Source organism: Callorhinus ursinus, unplaced genomic scaffold (genome assembly GCF_003265705.2).
Source record: "Callorhinus ursinus isolate GAN/ISIS: 27379988/994484 unplaced genomic scaffold, GSC_fseal_2.0 scaffold28, whole genome shotgun sequence".
In the NCBI taxonomy this organism is placed as follows: Eukaryota; Metazoa; Chordata; class Mammalia; order Carnivora; family Otariidae; genus Callorhinus; species Callorhinus ursinus.
In genome coordinates, this window is record NW_027397090.1 from 7805185 (window position 1) to 7827334 (window position 22150).

The 22150-nt window shown below is 38.8% G+C and overlaps 1 protein-coding gene across 1 annotated transcript in view; it reads left to right on the top strand.

Moving 5' to 3' along the window:
* The first annotated feature begins 13608 nt into the window (after window positions 1–13608).
* The window catches only part of TRPM3 (transient receptor potential cation channel subfamily M member 3), an 816058-nt gene continuing 807516 nt past the window's right edge, over window positions 13609–22150 (top strand). The window contains exon 1 of the mRNA XM_025891560.2: window positions 13609–13852. Coding sequence (XP_025747345.2) covers window positions 13670–13852 — 183 coding nt within the window. The 5' untranslated portion in view covers window positions 13609–13669. The remainder of the gene's footprint in view (window positions 13853–22150) is intronic.

Genomic DNA, 22150 nt, shown 5'->3' on the forward strand with positions numbered 1-22150 from the left:
TGTGTGTGTGTGTGTGTGTGTGTGTGTGTGTGTGTGTGTGTGTGTGTTTGGTGTAGCTCCAATCTGTTATTTTTTTTTGCTTTATTTTTGCAGCTACAGTGTTATGATACAAGCAGTATTGCAAAACCTCTTTGTGGAAGCAGGGTGTAGAAAGTGGTTTCATGACTCTCAAGCTATTGTGGTTTCTACTGTATTGTGACTAATTAACTGAGAGAAAAATGCTTTAATTCTTATATATTCTGATTCTTTGAATTTTTTCCAGCCACACATGCAAAAAAGCAAATAACATTTCTTGCTAAAAATAAAGGAAATCTATTTAAGGGGAAAGAGTTGGCTTGTTTATGAAACAGAAAAGAATAATGCCAATAAAATTATTGAGTTAGTTCCAAACATTAATAAATATATATATGTGTGTATATATGTATATATATATAATATATATATATAAACTGAAAATAGTACACCTATAGTAAGTAATTATTGTACACTTGGGAAATAATAGGTATCATTTAGCCATTTTATACATGCTAGGCAAGGTATTCTGTGCTTTATAATCACTGCAATATTCCTGCTAGATAGGTGTTATTGTGTCCATATTATACCATATTGTACACCACAGCACTGTGGGTCAAATAAATGAAGATATTTGCCTCAAATCACATAGCAAGTAAGGGCTTCAGCCTGAACCCAGATCTGTCTGATCCTCAAATCTTGTACTTTCGACTTAATTTTATTTTTCTGACATACAGTATTTTTTTTCTTTGCAAAGACAAGACCTGATATAAAGGTGAAACTTCTTGGCCTCTCTTGAGTCCAAGATTTAGCTGCAAATAAAAGCATGTTCTTGATAAAACATGTGGTAGTCCAGGGAAAGATCACCTAGGAAACTTTTGTCATTTCTGAAAGGTAAGCTTGTAAGGGAAACCTTGATCTGCCGCAGTGCCAGATTTCTTAGTGCTAATCTTATGGTGGGAGTATTTTCCCCAGAAATTTTCTGAATTTAAGAGAAGATTATAAATATATAATTGTCAACAGACATTGGCATAATATGTATTTTTTTTAGTAAATGCCCAAACTACCCTCCATTATCTTTTGCAAATAGGAGAAAAAGCTTTATAATTCCAGGCATTTTGTTTAGGAGAGAGGAAGTAATGAGTGCCATATGGCATGTCTGCTGCAAAAAGTGGTACACTATTTTCTCATCCAGAGAACAGCACTAGGTACCAAACTGGGATCGATGCCATGGGACCACGAAGCCAGGAATACTCAGGGAAGAACTTGCCAGGCTCCTCTAATTTGTCCACATGCATAACCCTCACGTTACCACCTTCTTCAAAGGCAGACACGCATTCCCAAGTGTGAGAGGCTAGGCAGCATGGAGCTCAAAGAAAGCAGAACATAAAAGTCTCATGAGTTCTCAGGCTGGTCCAGAGAAGGCCCCAAGGTGATGGATCTATTCTACTGAAATCCTAGAATACACCTTGAAAAGTCAAGAATCCCTGTGGCTTCTTTGGCTCTGGCTTCCCCATGGGCTATTCTAATCTGTTCACAAATCACATTGTTCGTCTTGAAACATAATAAGCCTTTAAGAGAGGAGAGGTGGGTTGAAAGTGGGTGGGGTGTTATGTCTGAGGCACCATCCTTAATCAAACTTTGGATGCTATGTGTCATGTATTGCCCACTTTGGGGGCTGGAACACACACACACACATACACACACACTTCTCCATATAATTCTTCCAAACAGAAAAGAATCTCCTTTGTTGAGATCACTGTTTCTGTTTCTAAAATTCTATGTAAATGTTCAGCTGTAAACTCCTATAGCTAGGAGATATCCTAGGGTAAAGGGAATTAAATACATCTGGAAAAAAATGATTGGCTTTTCAAAGGGAGATTTTACAAGAAAGCCAAAGACTGTAGTTTTGGGGCTAATTACAAATATTACAAATGGAAAAGGAAATCTCTTTCATATCCTCTCTCTCTCTCTGTTTCTCTCTGTCTTGGTCTGTCTGTCTGTCTGTCTCTCTCTCTCTCTCTCTCTCTCTCACACACACACACACACACACACACACACACACACACACAGAGGTTATAATAAACTAAAATATAAAGGAATAGACTGGGTGGCTTAAATACTTTCCTTTTTCTCTCCAAGGTAATAAACATTGTGTCTGAGTTATCTGCTCATTAAGTCACTGAAAAATGCACCACCAGTTAGTATAAAGTCCTTTGTAAACAGTGAAAGTCTCAAAGGTGACTCCGCACTTAGAAATAATCATTTACTCTGTCAAATTAATAAGAAATTGATGGAGGGCAGATGCTCCTGAGAAAGAATAAGTAAATATTTGATGGCTAGTTTGACAAATAGAATTAACACTCTGTGTACCTATCTTTTTAAAAAGATAAGCAGAAGCATAAGATATGAGTTCAGAATATTTTGAATTTTGAGTTATTTCATTTCAAAAATGGGTAAGACCTAATCCTGTTTAAGTGATAAGGAAGAATGAAGACAGGAGCCCAAAGTAAGAGTCAGATTCATTAAAGTGAATGTATGAAAGACTCAGTCAGAGTCTTTCATACATAAAACATGCACTGAGCCAAACATTTGGATGCCTAATTAAATAAGTTCAGGCCAATGATAAATCCTTCTGACTTTTAGGAAGAATTTAGAATGCCTTACGTTGGCCAAGCTAGATGAATTCCACACAGCTGACTGGGTATGAGAATGAGCTACCAGGGGCAGAAGACCACCACTGCTCCCGTCCCACATTGTTTTGTGCAAAGCCAGTAGGTATCTCATAGTATGTGGGCACATTCCTATGTCATTCTCCAGAGATGATCTCTCAAACAAATCATTTAAACAGTGTTCTTTAGCCTGGGGCCATGGACTTCATGAAATTGTGGGCAAATGTATGGGGATTACATATAATTCAACTTCTCTTCCATGCAGATGATCTATAACCTCCCAGAGATTTTTCAAACTATTATCTAACCTCCCTCCTCAACCACCACCAGCTTGAAAACACCTACTTGATGTTTTTATTTGGTGTTTTTTGAAGTCAATCACAATTATTGAGATGGTATTTTATGGTGATTCTCTTGTATGATAAGGTAGCCACTAGCCATATGTGATTACTGAACACTTGAAATGTAGCTAATCTAAATTGAGTTATGCTGTAAATGTAAATGCACACTGGATTTCAAAGACTTAGTACGAAACATAATGTAAAATATCTCAGTATTAATTTTATATTGATTACATGTTATAATAGTAACAACAATATAATAGTAACAGTAAGTTCTAGCCACTAGAAGGCACCTATCTGTAGAGGGAGGGAAGGCAGCTAAGAGTGTGCCAGATACCGAGTAAAATGCTTTACTCGTATTAACTGACTGGATTCTCACAACTCCCCTGTGAGAAAAATAATATTGCCTAAGAGAATCCCCAAAAAACTAGAGAACCTCATCACCATCCCCCAGCTTTAAATCCTGAACCAACAACGACAATCCATTATTTTAATAGCAACAGTTATGTTTTTTTAAAATTTAATTAGTAGTATAATGGTTGAATGTACTAAAAATAAAGTGTACAGGTGTGTCCCTAGGCTCGAGGGTCAGATACACAGAAATGGAGTCAGGGTTCTCTCGATTATTGCCTGTGTGTCCTGGGAAAGTTGCTTAGACTCTCCAGACCACAGTTTTTAATCTTCACTATAGATGAAAGGATGAACTGAGAAGTATGTGCTCAGTAGTACTTTGCACTGGACCTAATTATATAGAAAATACTCAATAAATATTGGTTATTATTTGTTTATAGGCTGCAACTGTGAAGAGGTCAGGCAGATTGGAGATTAATCTCAATGCTGCAACTTAAAAGTTGAGTAATTGGGGTCATGTTATTACCTTGCGTGAGTCTCTGTTTTTCTCATCTGAAAAACTGAGAATATTTCCTACTTCACAGGGTTTCCCAGATCAGTGATCTCATTCGAGACACTTGGCGCAGAGCGCGGCACAAAGGAAGCAGTCCCGCATCAGGTGGTTATGATAATTATTTCCTCCCTCTGCCTGCTTTCTTGCATATAATGACATAATAATAAAGCACATGGGCTCTGGAGCCAGACTCCTGGGGTCGAAGTCTAGGGTCTGCTGCCATCTCGCTGTGTAGTCTGAAACAGTTTCTTTAGCCTTTTTTGTCTCAATTTCCTTATCTGTAAAATGGGATCATTGTGAGAATTAAAGGAGTTAATCCCCGGAGGTAGACGGTGCCTGACAAGGTGAATGCTTAATAAATGTTAACCATTTCAATACCATTGTTACTGGTTTTTAGTTTCTCCTGTTCTATTCCTACTTTCATACTTTTACTATCTTTCCTTTTCTTTTGTATTCTTTTCAACATATTCCTTGGACCTCCAGGAATACTATATGAATAAATTGGTGACACTTAGAACTAATGTTACTGCCACCATCATGATCATTGTGTTCACTTCATACCCTAAAAAACTTTTGGAAAGAAAGTGGTCATGGCAGACACACAGAGTTTTTTGTTACGCATTATCTTCAAGTTAGGTTTCATCACAGACACAGTCAAGAAGTTCATATGCACCCCAATGTTCATAGCAGCAGTGTCCGCAATAGCCAGACTGTGGAAAGAGCCGAGATGCCCTTCAGCAGATGAATGGATGAAGAAGAGGTGGTCCATATACACAATGGAATAGTACTCAGCCATCAGAAAGGATGAAGACCCAACTTGTACATCCACATGGATGGGACTGGAGGAGATGATGCTAAGTGAAATAAGTCAAGCAGATAAAGTCAATTATCAGATGGTTTCACTTATTTGTGGAACATATGGAATAGCACGGAGGACATTAGGAGAAGGAAGGGAAACATGAGGGGGATTGGAATCGGAGGGAGAGACGAACCATGAGGGACTATGGACTTTGAGAAACAAACAGGGTTCTAGAGGGGAGGGGGGTGGGGGGATGGGTTAGCCCGGTGATGGGTATTAAGGAGGGCATGTACTGCACGGAGCACTGGCTGTTATACGAAAACACTGGATCGTGGACCACCACATCAAATACTAATGATGTATTGTATGGTGACTAACATAACATAATAAAATTTTAAAAAAAAGTAAAGATTCTGAGATCGCCTTTTAAAAATCACAAATATTTGTAACATTTGAAATCCAGCTGGCCAGGGCATATCACTGTTGCAGGGCTGGTTAGACAGAAATTTTCAACCAGCTTGCAAAGTTGTTCACACAAGTGAGCAGTGTGTAGCATCCAGCGGGATCTTTATCAATGAATAGGACAACTTCATGTGTTTTCCAGGGCTCCATGTTGGGTCTGGTTGGAAAATACCAGTAGGCACAAGAAGTAAAGCTGATTAACCAATCGCCAAAGACTGAGGCATTTCGTTGGCAGGAATCTTAAAAACCACTTAATTTTCACCTTTAGATAAGGTAAACATTTATCTATAAAGCTTTCAAAGAAAGAAGTTTAGAAGGAGTATGGCTTTCCCATTTGCCTTTCTCATTTTGGTTAAGTTTTTATTTTAACCAGCTTGGCATCACTTTACATCTTCTTGTGCTTTCAACATCCTAAAGAGTTTTGTTTCTATGACACCAATCTGGTCATACAACTTTGCTAAGCTTTTTTACTGTCATAGCATGCATCCTATATTTCAGCCAATCAGATCAGCTTTCTTTTCTAAGTAATTGGCATAACTACATGATCTGGCACAAGGGACTTCCTCTAAAATTCAGTTTAATACAAACCATCTTTTTGTTTTTTAATTTTTAATTTTTTAAGGATGTATTTATTTGAAAGAGAGAGAGGGAGAGGTGGGGAGGATCAGAGGGAGAGGGAGAGAGAAACTCTAGCAGACTCCACGTTGAGTGCGGAGCCCTGTATCTCAGCATGATACCTGAGCCGACACCAGAGTCAGATGCTTAGCTGACTGTGCCACCCAGGTGCCCCTACGAAACCTCTTTTAATGCCAACAGTCATAGTAGGCATTGGAATCTCTGCTGAATGTCTCAAGACCCCATTCAGCAGGCAAAGTTAATTTTAGCGGACTACATTGTGTTGACGACAATAGCCTGTCTCATTTTTAGCGTATTGTTGGCTTTGCTTCTTTCGTAGAAGTCAAAGGAGACACGTGAAACACTTGAGAATTTTAGTTAGTTCATTGAGTCTCTGCCTTCAGACTTTTTAAGCTCCAGTAAGGATTTTGCATGAGGAAAGGAATTTTGACAGTATATCCAAGATGGAAAGGTAACTATGCTGCTACTTCTTGTTTAACTAACTGCTTTCACTTCATTCACCTTTGTGTTTTGGAGGGAAACATGCACAAATTTGTTTTGTTTTGAGTAGTGAAAAATGCTTAATAGTACTCTAATATGCTCAGTTTCAAAATCACATTTCTTTTTCCAGCATGAATAGAAATTGTGACTCTAAGAGATGGAGGAATTTTGCATGGTCACTTCTTTGTCCCCCTTTCACTTTGTTTTGTAATGGACCAGGTGTTACTGTTTGTACTTTTGCACAAAAGGACAAAATTGCACAAAATTGTTCAAATGGACAGTTTAAAAGTTAGTTTCATAAGGCCATTTAATGCACTTACATTTAGGAAACGAAGCATGCCTAAGTGCTTAGCTCTAACCTGTTTCGGACGCTGTTGAATATTTTTATTAACCTGCATGGTGCTTTGAGAAATTCATACTTTATTTAAAATAAAAAAAGAAAAAAATATAAACGTTCTCCTAATGGTTAGCCCCTTCCTCTAAAACTGTGCATTCCTTTTTAAAATGATCTTTGATGTTTTCCTGCCATTTATACTGGACAAACAGAAATAATTGGACTTTAGCACAAATGATTGCCTTCTGTTTTTGTGTTGTAACTCAAGAGCAGGCAGGAAACAATAGTTTACCTTTAGAAACCCCCAGGCACTGGATTCTGCCTCTCTCCTTGACACGGCTGTGTTATATGTCCTTCTCTACCAATATCCTAGAGTTCTTGCTACACAACTAAAAATCCTGACCTCAGAAAGCTGGATAATGAGGGACAAATTTTAAGGATTACTGATTGTAGAAGGAGTTGCCTTTTTAAAGAAGCAAAACTAATGAAATTGTAAAGGTAGAAGTCCAGGCATCTATGAAGCCAGAAAAGGAGTTTGAGGAAAAATTTAGCCTTTCTAAATGGGTAACAACCAATTTCTTTGTTCCTCCTAGGGCTAGCGAGATCTTCTACCAGTTGAAAAGTCAGCTAAGCTTAAACATCTTTTTTTTTTTTTTGAGGCTCTTTTTAACATTGAAAAAATTCATCTACTTGGAATTTATCTTCCTTTTTTTAAAATTTAAATTCAGTTAGCCAACATATAGTACATCATTAGTTTTTGATGTAGTGTTTGATGATTCATCAGTTGCATATAACACCCAGTGCTCATCACCACACGTGCCCTCCTTAATACCCATCACCTGGTTACCCCATCACCCACCCCTCTCCCTTCTGTAACCCTCAGTTTGTTTCCCAGAGTCTCTCATGGTTTCGCTCCCTCTCTGATTTCTTCCCATTCAGTTTTCCCTCCCTTCCCCTATGGTCCTCTGCACTATTTCTTATATTCCACCTATGAGTGAAACCATATGATAATTATCTTTCTCTGATTGACTTATTTCACTTAGCATAATCCCCTCCAGTTCCATCCATGTCAATGTAAATGGTAGGTATTCATCCTTTCTGATGCCTGAGTGATATTCAATTGTATATATGAACCACATCTTCTTTATCTTATTTGAACTTAAACAGGTTATATTTATTTACTATTTTTTGGTATAAGGATAAAGTCTTTTCTTTGAAATGTTACTAGTAATCGAAATTCTGAGTTACCTTTTTACATAAATTACATCTAGCATGTAGGACCTATTTCTTAGTTTTATTTCTTGAAAATAGAGACAGATCTAGATGGTGATGGCAGAGCAATCGGGGAAAGCCAACTTCTATGTTTTTTTCAACTTTGTTCTTTTTTGAAAACAGTTGTCTTGTCCATACCATGTTATTGCTGTTACATCACCCATGGTTTTGCATGTAATAGTGGTTCATTGACTCTCACTGCTGAATAGTATTCCATTGTCTCAATATACCATAATTTATGTATCCATTTTGCCCTCGATGGACATTTGTGTAGTTTCTAGTTTAGGACTTTCACAAACAGTGCTGCTATGAATATTCTTGCAGCCTTTTATTTTATTTTAAGATTTTATTTATTTATTTGAGAGAAAGAGCCTGAGAGAGAGAGCGTGTGCACAAGCAGGGGGGAGGGGCAGAGGGAGAGGGAGAAGCTGACTCCCCACCAAGCAGGGAGCCTGATGTGGGGCTCAATCCCAGGACCCTGGGATCATGACCGGAGCCAAAGGCAGATGCTTAACCGACCGAGCCACCCAGGTGCCCTCTTGCAGCCTTTTATTGATCACATGCATACATCTCTGTTGGGTGTATACCTTGGAGTAGAATCGCAAAATCACTGTAGGCATATCATTAGTGTTAGTGGATAGTGCCAAGTACTTTTCCAAAGTGGTCACACCAGTCTTCTTCTACCAGTGGTATGTGAGAGTTCTAGTTGTTCCACATCCTTGGCAAATCTTGGTATTTTTTGTCTGCTTAAATTTTCTATCTACAGAGTTTTATTCATCCTGTTGGGAGTATTTATGAATTTTTTTATTCATCTATTTTATACATTATTTTCTAGTAAGTGGGAATTCAGTTCAGTTACCTCTCCCTTTCCTCCCTTCTCTGTTCTATTCTCTCTTCCTTTTCTCCCCAATTTTAATGGTTGTGTTATTTTTAATTATATTATTATTTACTTTCATAATTTCTATACCATTTACCATAGTCATTATCTCTTAGTCTTGAAATAAAATTTCAGAAAACTGTATATAGATTTAGAAAGAGGGAAAACTGTTATATGCATATGCATTTATGCAAATGCATCAATGAAAAATAAAGAGGTATTATACTACACATTCCTACGAATCATAATAGTGTTTAAAGTGTAGGAAGCCTAGATAATTGGAGGATTTTGTTTGTTCTATGGTCTACAGAAAAATTAATAGGTGGGAAGGAAGGGAGAAGGGGAGGGAGGAGGAGAAGAGGTGGAGGGACAGAGGGGAGAGAGGGAGGAAGGAAACAGAGCAGATCTGTTGCTAGGTTCTCTGACCTGCATTGACCTCTGCAGAGAGGACGTGATGGGGTGTATAACCAGGAAGGCTTGTCAGCAGGTATTTCAGAGAAGATATGCGATTATTTTTCATTAAGAAGGAGGATAATTTTTCAGGAAGCCATCACCCAGAGAATTTCATCCACATAGATGGCCAATTTGCATAAACCAGTATAACCCTACTGCTCCTTGTCTTGATTAATAGTCGTGGGCTTTGGGAGATTTTTTGCTCGAGTTACAGGAATAATTGTTTCAACTCTCACGGTTGTTTGGCTTTGTGTGAGACTCAGCCCTCATGTCTACTGAAGGGAATCTAATCATGACTAAATGCAGATTCTACATCCTGTTTCCAGCTTCATAGGCATTGACGAAGCCTACTTGTCTGTGAGTCTAGTCACAGTGGCTATGCTTTTAGTGAATTCACAAAGCAGTTGGCCCCAAATTCATTTAACAGTCACATTTAAAAACCTCTCTTAGTACGCAAGAGTGCCAATTCAGACTTTGCTTCCCTGTGTGTGTAAGGACGTGACAGAAGGACATCGTTTGGCTTAAGAGAAGAGATATTCTAGGGGAGTTGTAAAGGCCCTCTTCAAATACCTGATGACTATCACTTGGAAGGGCACATATGTTAAATTAGTGTGGCTCCAGAGTTTAAAATAAAGGTGGAGGCATGGATTTCAGCTTAGTTTATAAAGATGGGCTTCCTAATGCTTAAAATTGTTTAATAAGGAAATATCCTGCTTATAAGAAAGCAGATATCTAATGCTGAGGTCTGAATGTGTAGGCAAAGGGTGAATGACAGCTTGTGGGGTTTCTAAGGTCAGATCTATAAACATGTAACTCACCATTCAACCCTATGATTCTGTATAACATATTATACTGAAGCTGAGATATGCTCCATTTTCAAAAGCATCCTGATTTGAGAGTGTTAAAATGTGAAAAATTGGGAGAGTTAAAACTGATGAAATATAGTTGACATTCTCTTATTTTGCAAAGAGAGTTTTTGGAACAAACATGGCTTTTCAGTTTTCATCACTTTCTCTATGTTTACCCTCCCCTCTTGTACTTTGCTTGATCATGTTAGTCTCTGGGTATGCCCATGTGTTTCCATGTCCTGGGATAACCAAAGGAAAAGATATTTCCTGTTAACTCTTTTGCAATAAAGTTCATGACCATCTGACTTAGAGCAAATGGGTTTTGGAGAGAGTTTCTTCTGATTATACACTCAACACATGTGACAGGCTGGTAGGATCATGTAAGGTTCATAGAGTGTGTAGGGCTAATGAAAGACTGTTGGCATTTGATATTTTCTTGATAATTTTTTAAAATACTATTTAAAACTCACTTTTTGGAACATTTCACTATATTATATTTGGATTGATTTGTACATAAAGATTTATATATTTGCATTTTTATGTAGAATATCTATTATATAACAATGTAAGTATTTATTGCCTTAATGTAATGCACAGAAGCCATGGAGAAAAAAAACGTTTTTGGCATACTTCCCAATAGTTTTTTGATGTATTTGCACTCACCTTTGCAATTGCAGTGACTCTTCCAGTAAAGTTAAGTTACTCTGGAAATGGCTTCTAGCCTTGATTCCAGAATTTCAGTGCTGGTGATTTTAAACGTGTTCTTAGCTTTGATGCTGCCATTCTCTGCTAACTTGTAAGAAAAATGATAGACTTTCCATGTAGTTTTCCAGTTCCTAGTTATTAGAAAATTTGGGAAAAGACAAATGAACATCAGAAGAGGAAAGGGTCAATATTTTGCTTGTCTATAATCACATCTAGTTTAGCCTCTTGTGCAGTTCCCAGATATTTTTTCTTGTACTTGTCAAGTGCAAAAATGAAATGCAGAGATCATCTTCTAACAAGGTTTTAAAACACAGCCCTAAGGTAACAGCAATACAAGGCTCATTTTTGGACCAAACAGGTAAAAGAAAATAAGATATACAATCACTACTCGTTGAATTTTTCTAAATGTATCTAAAAAACTTACCAGGGCTCTGAATACTCATGGATGTCCTGGTGCCGTCATTCATGATAGATATTCTTTTTATTTCATTTTATTTATTTTATTTTTTAAAAGATTTTATTTATTCATTTGAGAGAGAGCATGCACAAGCAGGGGGAGAGGCAGAGGGAAAGGGCGAAGCAGACTCCCTGCTGAGCAGGGAGCCTGACGTGGGGCTCGATCCCAGGACGCTGGGATCATGACCTGAGCCCAAGGAAGACACTTAACCATCTGAGCCACCCAGGCACCGCCATGGTAGATATTCTTGACAGCAGTGTTATTTCCTCCTTAATGGGCTGATATGGGTGAACCAGGGTCTTGTGGCTCCGTGAAGTGAGTGTTCTTGGATTATGTGCCTTGATACATCTGTGAAAGCCCCTCTTAACTCCTTTACAGGGCTTTTACCATTATAGCAAAAGAACGAACTTTCAAGGCATCCAGGTTAGCACACAGGCTTTTCATCTCCCAAGAAGTTTTCACTTATATTCCCCTTTGTTGACAACGAAAGGAAAAGGCAAACAACTACTTTAAGTCCTAATTTGCTGACTTTTTTTCTACTCCCTAATTGGTATTTAGCTCTCATACCTGTCTAATCTGTAAACTATGCATAATCATTTTGATTCATTTTTGTGAGGGGGAGAAATCTGGACCGAATTATTGTATTTCCGTGAAATGTCACTAATAGTTTCAAATCCATGAACTTAAACAGGGAGCGAGGAAATGCAAAATGGAGCCTGTGGTTTTCTCATCACATGACATTGTGTGTTGGAAACATTGTTTAGAGCTTCATTTTGTTTAATATGGGTGTGTGATTTCTGGACACAGAGGGTTGTTTAAAAAGGTAGGAAGTGTGCCCCATGAATCCCTTTGCTTAAAATGACAGGATTAATATTAATGTAGCACTACACACAAGTGTACAGCTGTGGGATTTTAGAGCTCTGTATTCCATTCATGAGAACTAGTCAGTTCCAAAGCCTCTGCTTCATCAGACTGACCACTGACAACCCAGATTATGATTTTCACAACTGGCACCGCAACACAAATTTTCTTACAGCATTTCTCACCCTCTCCCCTTCCCTCTTAATCCCTTTCTACCTTTTCCTCCTGGAAGGACCTGGCCTTATTCAAATTGGAGAGAGAATGCTCCATTTCGGAAAGAAAATGAAAATACATCTGTTGCCATTGCAACAGATAAGCAACCAGACAGCTCTTTTCAACCAGGAGGGATTTTAGGCCTTCTTCCCTTTAATAAGGAGTAAGGTCATTGTTTCAGCTTTTGTAAATTTGTGACACCCCCATTGGCTCTCTCTTATCTGATCAAGGAAATTCTTGAACACGGGGACAGCTCAGTCTGGTAAAATAACTGACACAAAACTGAGGAGAGACTGCTGGATTTCCTTCTAATGAGGAGAAGGCAGATAGATGAACCAAGGATGAGGTGGGGGTGTCAAAGAATATTCCACACACAGGAGATCACACATCATCCTCACTGCGTTAACTGCTGTATCATCATCCCGGCCTTGGGAGTGCGAGGGTAAACTGAATACCCCACTCCTACCCCCGAGAGAAAAACGAATTGATTTAAGAAGCATCCACCATCTTCCCTTCCAAAGACTCTCCTCTGCCCTGTCCCCATAGCACAGGTTGTCCAAGATGCTTAATTGCAGTTAGAGCAGCAAAAATCAACTGGAGAGATTTTAGAGATCCTGATTCCCAGGCCCCAGCCAGGGCAATTAATTTGGACTCTGAAGACTATCAGCATAAAAAAAAAAAAAATTGAGTAACTCCAATGTGCAGCCAAGTTTGAGAACCGGCGGGCTAATCAGAGCAAGCGTGAGAAGGAATTAGTGTGGCATCTGACAAGGAGATGAATCTCTACTCCCCCCAAGGATACTTAGGAGGCAGTTGTTGCTGCAAAGAGGAGAAAGGGAAGAAAGAGAAAAGGCAGGAAGGCAAAATTGCATGCTTCCTTGTCTTTCTCCAGGTCAACTGGAGTCTCCCAGTGTGGGAACATAGGCTTGCACCTGCAGCTCGGGGTGGGGTGGGGTTGGTCCCCAGGCCTGGGGAACTGGACTGGGCGGGGTGGGGTGACTGGAGGTAGCTCCCCAGGGGCGCATCAATAGCCCCAGGCGTGGGCCGTGTGCCCCCCAGAGAAGGCGGTGCCTGCGGGGTGGAGAGCAATTTGGGGGCGCAAAAGGAAGCTGGCTCGGGCGCAGGTGGCGCTCGCAGCCCCAGCCGACAGCTCAGCCAATGGCGGGCGCAAGCGCAGCCTGGTGGCGGCGGCGGTAAGGGAGCGCAGGGCTGTGGCAGGAGACCGCGGAGGCAAAGGCGGCGCCAACAGAGAGCAGCGCGCAGGCTGGAGTGAGAGCCGGCGGCGAGAGGAGGGAGCGAGAGCTCGGCGCCCCGGTGTTGCCTGGCAGAGCGAGGCAAACAGCATGGGGAAGAAGTGGAGGGATGCGGCGGAGATGGAGCGGGGCTGCTCCGACCGCGACGACAGCGCGGAGAGCCGCAGGCGCAGCCGGAGCGCCAGCCGGGGCAGGTTTGCCGAGTCGTGGAAAAGGTTAAGTTCCAAGCAGGGATCCACCAAGCGCTCGGGACTCCCATCGCAGCAGACTCCGGTGAGTGGCCCGGGGAGAACCCCTAGGTCTCTTCCTCCCTCCGCCCGCGACTCGAGCCCTTTCCATGGTGCTGAACTTGCCTCCTTAGGGGCTCGAGCCTGGGAACTTGTGGAGTCGCTTCTAATGAAAGTGTTGGGGGCTGTGAGGAGGGGCAAGAAGGAACGATTTCCCTTTCTTCAGAGAGGGGAGGGTCTCCTGACATATGTGGTATCTTTGCAAAAAATGGAGAAAACGTTCGAGAGGCGAGGGGCTCACTGTCAGATCGTTAGAGTTTTGCATTTAACGGAGTGTGCGAGATGTTGCCGAGGGTACTGTTGTGACTCCTCTGCGTCCCGAGGGTCTGTCTGTGCAGCATGTTCGAAGGTACTCGGCATCCGCTGAGTGAGGGCGGCATAGGAAGGGCATGCCATTTTTCACTCTCTTAACACTTGCTCTTTTTCCTCCCACACCCCCACTATGTTAGTGGGTGCATTTAATTGTTTGCAGAATGTATTTGCATGCAGAGAATAGCGAGAATATCCCAGGTGCTTATAATCCTACTGTTAACACAGCGTTCAGAAAACAGTTTTCCCATGCGTCAGCTCCTCTTCAATGTCTAATTAGTGCGATAAGAGCACTCAGTGAAATTAATATAGGCATCGTATGTGTGTAGAGAACTACAGTTGATAAAAACTTTAGCTGCATATGCATTTTTAGTAGTTAAATATTATCTGTTTTCCTTTAGCCTAGAGGGAAAGAACTGTTCCAGAAGAGAGTGCAGAGCCCTCCTGTTGCTCCTAGGGAACAAGGGCACACCACTTCAACTTAGGAGACATCATTAAGAACATCAGCGTGTGTGCGTGCTGGTGTGTGTACCTATGTTTTACATTCAGAGGAGTTGACAGCAGATATTGTATTGTATAGAAGAGAAACTGAATTAATTTTTTAAAAGGGTGGTACAAAAGCATTGTATCTCATAGCGTGAATAGAGGTACCTTCTTCTGTTTTCAAGAGATCATCACTAAAGGATAAAAATTAATCTGTAAAAAGCAGGATGTTTAAAACATTACTTCAGTAGAATGAAATATAAACATGTAAAATTTTTGGTATGTTTATTTTGTTTGCTGTTCACAAAAGCTAGCAGAAAATGTTATTAAATTTGAAATATTTTTCCTAATATTAGTGCCAAGTTTTTTTTTAATCTAAAGATGGATATAGTACACTTAAAATGCGATTAATTTTATTTCAGGCATTGCAATATCATTTTTAAATAAAGGTAAATTTAATATTTTAGAAAGGAGAATATTATTCTGAAGATAGGAATTGATGACTTCTGGTTTTCATCAACTACGTGAACTAAGAATTTTATCCCCCTTTTAATAGAAAGTATTATTCTAAATAACTTCTTATACTGCTTCTTTGATTCTGTTCAACAGGTGTATGCAGAGTCTCGGGAACATATACAATCTTCATATAACCATAGGTTAGGCTCAATAACTTACAGGTCTGTTACTTAGAATAAAAATATGAGAGAGAGAGGGCATAATAGGATACCATGACAACAGAAGACATCTGGAAAAGTAACTGTGTCCTCCTGTTTACTAAGGGTAATGATGGTGTTATACTTCTCTGTAGTACTTGTTAATTGAAACATTAGTAATTCAGTTAAAAACCAGTCATGGCAAAAGCCTGTGCTTACTCTCACATTGCACGACCTGTTTGATACCGATTTTGTTTTAAAAATCTAATAAGTGCTCCTAGCCATGATTTGAATTATCGGAATATTTTAAACAAAGGTAATGAGATTTTGTAAATTTTAGAGCTGGGATGGTGGTTTTTAATCGAGGTTTGATTCCATTAGTTGTTAACAAAGACTTTATACTTCATCTGTAAGTGATACATCCAACTTACTTAGGCAAACAAGAGGGAGGAAATAATAAGGCTTGCAGCAGACATGTTGATAAAAGTTTTTAATCTTCAAGGGAAGATTTTTTTTTCTGCCTCTTAAGGTGAGTTGGTGCTATTTTCAACTTTCATTGTGTTTTATGTAAAAAAAAATAGCTTAAATTACAGAGATTAAAGGAAGTGATTAAAGCAGTTAATATGGTTAATGCTGCTTTTTATTTATTCTTCTGAATAAATAAGATATTCTGTGATGTGACTCTGGATCTTATTCATTTTGTGTTGGACTCAGAAATGTTGTGGCATCATGGTAATAAAACTGGTAGGAGAATTTTTTCTTTCTTTGAAGATGAGGTAGATAAATGTGGAAAAAGGTAGTTAATAATACAACATTTTTTTTCATCTTTCTTTTGAGAATGTAAAATGATTATATAGTTGTTTAGTGATGTGGCCTTTGTTACTGTCTTTTCTGCTATAGAGTCTTGAAATCACTTCCAGTTCAAGTTCTTCCCAGGGAACAATGACAGTCCATGACTCTGTCCCCAGTGGGAATGACTACATTCGTTTTCATTTTCACTAACAACAAAGCATGCATACATCATAGATAATGGGGGAGATTTTCTTCCAGCAAGCAGAGGGCTGCCATATTCTTGATTATCCAGAAATTCTTTTCTTCTCTGATCTGAGTCATGGTGTTTTATGTGTCAAGGGTAGGGGAGGTCTGTTTGAATCAACCTTGGTAATTAGATTTCCTCTCTACTTATCACTAGATATGTTGGCGTTTTCTTACAGAAAGCTTAGAGGTTGGACTGGACCCATGATTTTGATGTCAGTATGAGAACTCAAAAAGTCACATTTCTGGCAATCTCTTTAGCACTCAGAAGATGGTCTAGTGATGTTCTTCGTGGACTGTGGCAGGCCCAGGGCAAGGGCAGGACATCCTTGCCTCAGCTCCCTGGGGCCTGCTTCTATTCTGGCACCAGGCAGAAGCAGCCCTACTCCATACGATAGTGAGAGGAAGGGGCAGCTGATCTGGGTCCTAAAAGTGGTGTTTAAAGGCCCTGTCCAAGTTCTGGGCCACAAGAGTGGATGTGTCTAACTCATCAGTCCTTGCTGATTTGAAAAGATTTTTTCCCCAAGCAACCTTCTTCTTTCCCCTTGTTTTTAGGCTTCGTGGTTGATAATTCACAGCCTAATTCAGTAATCTGCAGTACTCAAATTATACCCCAAATCATACAATTCTGATAAAGTAAAGTAGGATTTAATCATATTCATTCCTTGGAATCTGTTCCCCCTTGACGTGGGTCATAGATTATTTTTTAAATCTAAAAATGGTGGGGTGTTTTTTCGGTAAAATAGTAAGAGAATTTGATACCAATTTTATAGTTATATTAATATAAAAGTTACATATTTGCATTGTGGATATGAAATTGGGTTTCTGGACATTAATATTTTACATAATGCCACTGTTAAATTGGTCAGTAGGCGTAAAAGGATTTTAAAACTTCTTTGCCTCTATTCAATACTATCTGGATTTCATATTTCTCCTTGAAGTATTATTCTTATTATTCCTATTACTTGTTTTAATTCTATCCACACAAAAATACATGGGAAATCTACTGAAAGGTGATTCAGCAAGTGCTGTCTGGTGTTACAAATATCACATGTTCACCTCAGCCTGTAGATATTTTTAATTTTGAAAGGTGATTTCCTCCTCTAGTCCCACAACTATTTCAGGGCTTGTTTTCAAATAGATGCAGATTTCATTTAATCTCCAAGTAAGCTCTGTGTAAAAGGAAAAAAAAAAAAAAAGGAAAGAGTTCTAAGGGAGTAAAATGATGGAGTTGTAATTAGAGTTGTTTTTCAACCTTAGATGGCATGCTTGCTTCCACTAATGCTATAATTACCCTAATCAGCAGGTGGCAACCACAGAACATCACGCCTTGTGCAGACAAGTGGGCAGCTGAGAGTGTATAGAAACAACCACGCTGCAAAGGAGACCAGTCCGGTACAGTTGGGTACCAAATTCAGTCTTCCTACAGCTGTCTGAGAGGCGATGTGGGCAGGGAGGGATTCCGGGAACAAATCTGCTTCCGGTCCTGAGGCCCACTTGTCCTTTCTGGGCCTAGTAAGTGCCTTCCGGTTCCTCCTGCCAAAAGCTGGGTCCTTCAAGATCTTATAAGAAATGAGGAAAAGCTGAGTCAAAGGCAGGGCTAAAGTCAGAAAAACCCATCTCCCACCCAGGGGATGGTAATTCTCGTGGTGGCTGTGGTGGAAACTGCCGCAGATTGGTGAAAAGGATCCTTGCTCCTTTTTCAGTGTTCTGATATGTGATTGCAGTGTCATTAAACCCTTAATGGTTTGTTCTTGTTACGCAGAGGGCTCTCCTGGTGAAAGCAGAATGAATCCCCTGCAGGGCTAGTCCATTACTGAGTAAACCATTTCTTGACAGGTTGATTTTTGTCTGCTTTTTACAAACTGTGTTAAAAAAAAATAAAAGGGGACAATGTTGTATCACTCAGGAGTACAGACGTATTTTCTTGTTATTGTGAATTTTTGATGGGAAGAAAACCATTTTCTGATAATGGTTTATTTTGTTTAAGCCTTTCTGAAATGTTATCTTTTTTCTAGTAATTAACAACTAAGAAGCTTGTTCTCATTGATCACAGTGAATAGTGAAATAAATTTAATTTCATCTTTAATTTGAGGACCACAAATGTATTAGATGGCCAGTGAGTAATTCAAATATTTTAAGTCTTGAGGAGGAAAAGATCCTAGTACGGTGATGGCTAAATGTGTTTTCAGTTATTCCAAAATATATTAGAACATTTCCTCCTGCCATTATTTATTGAGATCTTGAAAAACAATTGAATCATTAAAAATCATTTATAAATAGTAGCAACACATTATATTCATTTGTTTCAACCAGCTGTGATGTTCTGTGCATTGGCTTTACTTTTTGTTTCTTTCATTTGCAAAGCCCAAAGAGGACTGGTGGAGCAAAAACGCAAGGATGATAGAGAACAGCATCGAAACAAACTTTTAATTTATCTAACATTCATTGAGTACCTAGCAAGTGTTAGGCACCATGGTAGGTACTGGACAACTTTTCTAATAGAACTGATGGCTTCATACAAGACAAAGCAACCAGACAGAGATATATGCAGTCTAGCTTTATGGTCAGAATACAATGGAGTAAAGGTTAAAGTAGTGAATGCCTGTTAAGGGATGTTAATGAGAAATTTAGATAAGAAGCTTCCTCCACTTGATGCCTGATTCTCAAAAGGTGAGGAAGAGAAAGAGTTGTATGGATTTGGCAGTTTGGAAAAAGGGCAATAGTATCTTTCTCAGTCATTTCAACGTACTCGTGCGGGTGGATGCCTGAATGCAGTGAGTAGAAGCCAAGGCCGATGAGAGGGAAGTAACCACATCAAGAGCAAATGCACTTAGTATGTGCCAGGCACTCTCTAAGCACATCACATAATTTATTATGCGTTGCCTGACTTCAACTAGAATATAAGCTCCACAAAGGTAGGGATCTTTGGTTCACTGATTTATCTGGATGCCCTGAACAGTGCCTGGTGTGTAGCAAGTCCTCAAATGTTTGTTCAATGAATGAATTGACCAATTAATAAATACATTAATAGACATGGTATTTTCTCATTAGTATGAGGTAGACTTTAAGTTCTTGGCTGTGAGAGCAAAGAGAAATAGAGGCAGAAGAATTTTTCTTTCCTTTTTCTTGTGTGGCAAGATGGGAGAGATTTGAACATGTTTATTTGTTGGAGGAAGAACCTATTAAAGGGTTTAAACAAGTAGGAAGAAAGAATAGCAGTGAATCTAATCCATAGCCTTGGAGGAGTTGGGATTTGTTTTACGGGAGAGTGGAAGACCTGTTTTTTGGTTGTTTTCAATCCTGGCTGTGTCCTCTCTTTGTCTAATGAACTTGCCTGGTGGACACTGGATTTGATTGCTAATTCTTTTGCAGGTTTTACATAGTACATATTTAGTCTATAATGTTGGTAAATTAAATCACAAGTTATGCAAAAAGAATGTATTTTTATGAAAACTTTTGTTAGTAAATCAGAGATGCTGAAATATAACTTTGTATCTCCCTTTGACCTCTCTAAATACCTCAAGGAAGGTGGGAAAATTCTCAGACAGATTTCAAAAAGGTGGAAATCACTACTTTAGCTCTTCAGAAGATAGTTATCCAAGTTCAGAGTTGACACATCAAACTGCCAATCCGTGCGTTCAATGTCATGAGATTGCATATTCATTACAAATACCTCTCTAAAATCCCGGAACTTCAACCCCGAAATAGTCACACAAAAGGGAATACATTCATGCTAATAACCAGCTAGGTTTTTGTCCTCCCTGAAAGTTGATTTTTCTAGGACTTCCTTGGGAATGAACTTCACAACAGTGAGATTAGGAGGGAGGGCTCTAATGATAAGCATTCTGAGGAGGAGGTTCAGTTTGAAGGCAGGTCATCTCTACTTTGGGAGTTGTATGGAAAATCCAAATTGGTCTTGAGAATAATATGGTGCTTTGGAATCAACCAGATCTAGATTGGAATCTTGGCTCTGTCCATTATGAGTTGTGTGGCCTTAGCTGAATTATATTTCTAGGTCTCTTTTCTCTTGAATTCTAACAGGAGAATTCCTTTTTCCTTTCCCGCTGAGTGTAAGATTCACTCAACTCTTTGTCTTCTTTTTATATAAAGAAAAAGTATCTATTTTTATTTAAAATTTACATTGTCTGAAAATAGAAAAAAAGAAAAATCAAAGAAAATATTATGAAAAGATTCCACATACTCATAATACATATTAAACCGAGGTTAATAATTTGGCATATTTTCTTCATATCTTTTTAAAAGAAGTAAAATATTATAGGCACAGTTAAAATACTCCCCCGTACCATTCTCTTGATTCCTTCTCCAAAGGTCAGAGATATTCTGGACTTGAGGTTCATTCTTTTCATATAATTTTTTAGATACCTCTAGTATATATATATGTGTGTACTCATAGAATGTGTAAATAGTATGGTTCTGTGTGTCTAAAAATTTTACATGAATTGTGAGACATAGCTTCTTTTGCAATTTGCTTTTTTCACTCAACATTATGTTTTTGGAGATATATGGTTATATATAAATGTTGCCTTTTATTTTAGTATGTGTTTGTACCACAAGTAATTTATTCATTTCTCTACTATCAAAAATTTAGTTTCTTTTTCTCTTCTTTTTTTTTTTTTTGGCGATGACAAACAATATTCAGTTACCATCTTTGTACTTGTCTCTGGTTCTTGCAAATATTTTTTGACAAGATAAAAATTCAGGAACTTACCTTGCTTTTTGGAAGACATAAGGACCGGGGCCTCATTTGTAGTTGTTTTGCACCAGAGAAAGGTCAAGCTTGTCTAGATCCTAACCTCTGAACAGAGTCAAAATTTGCAAGGGGCTGAAGGGTAGTGGCGTTCTTCTTTTGCTTTGAGATTATATTGGCATTCAAATCAGACAGACTTGATTTTAAGTCTGTCTCAGGTCATTAACTGATTTTGCAACTTAATCTTTCTGTGTCTCAGTGCCTTCATCATAAAATGAGGATGGTAATCCCTGTTTCCAGGATGAATTGTGAAAGTTAAATGCATTGTGTAGCTAGTACATCTTCTGGCAAGAGATACTTGCTACATGGAAATAGTTACCTAACTCCTGGTGTTAACTAGAGGTGTTACAACAAATACCAAAACCAAAGTTGCCTTTGCTTGATGGGGAAGTGTTGTTTGTGGTCTTCAGTTCTTCTGGGATTAGAATGTTGTCGGTTATAGTCAAGAAGTCATATAAGGCTAATGATTGTATTGGGCTTTTTGTTTGGAAAGTATTTCAGAAAATAAAATCAGCTTGTTTTCTCCACAGTAGGTCCTGGTCTTTGAAATGTCCATTACTCTATGTTTTTACTGAAGGTGAATTCACTGACCTTTTTCGAGATAAAATATGAAATTTCTACCATATTGAAAAATATAAGATACTCTTTGCTTTTGGTATTTTTATCACTGGGTTCTGTATCATTGGGTTTTGAAACAAATTATGGTTACCAAATTATTCTCTTCATGACCCTCAAGACCTTTGAGAAAGGATTTTTCAAAAATCCTTTTATTAAGGAAAATTCAACCATGTACAGTAGGAGAGGGGGTAGTATAATAACCACATATACCCATAATCCAGATTCAACAATTATCAAATTATGACAATTTTGCTTCATTTGTACCTCTATTTTCTATTTCTTCCCTCCCCACTAGATTATTTGCAGGCAAATCCCAGATGTCATATTATTTCTTCTAAAAAATATCTGAAAGATAAGGACTCCTTATTAAAACAAAACTAGGGCGCCTGGGTGGCTCAGTCATTAAGCGTCTGTC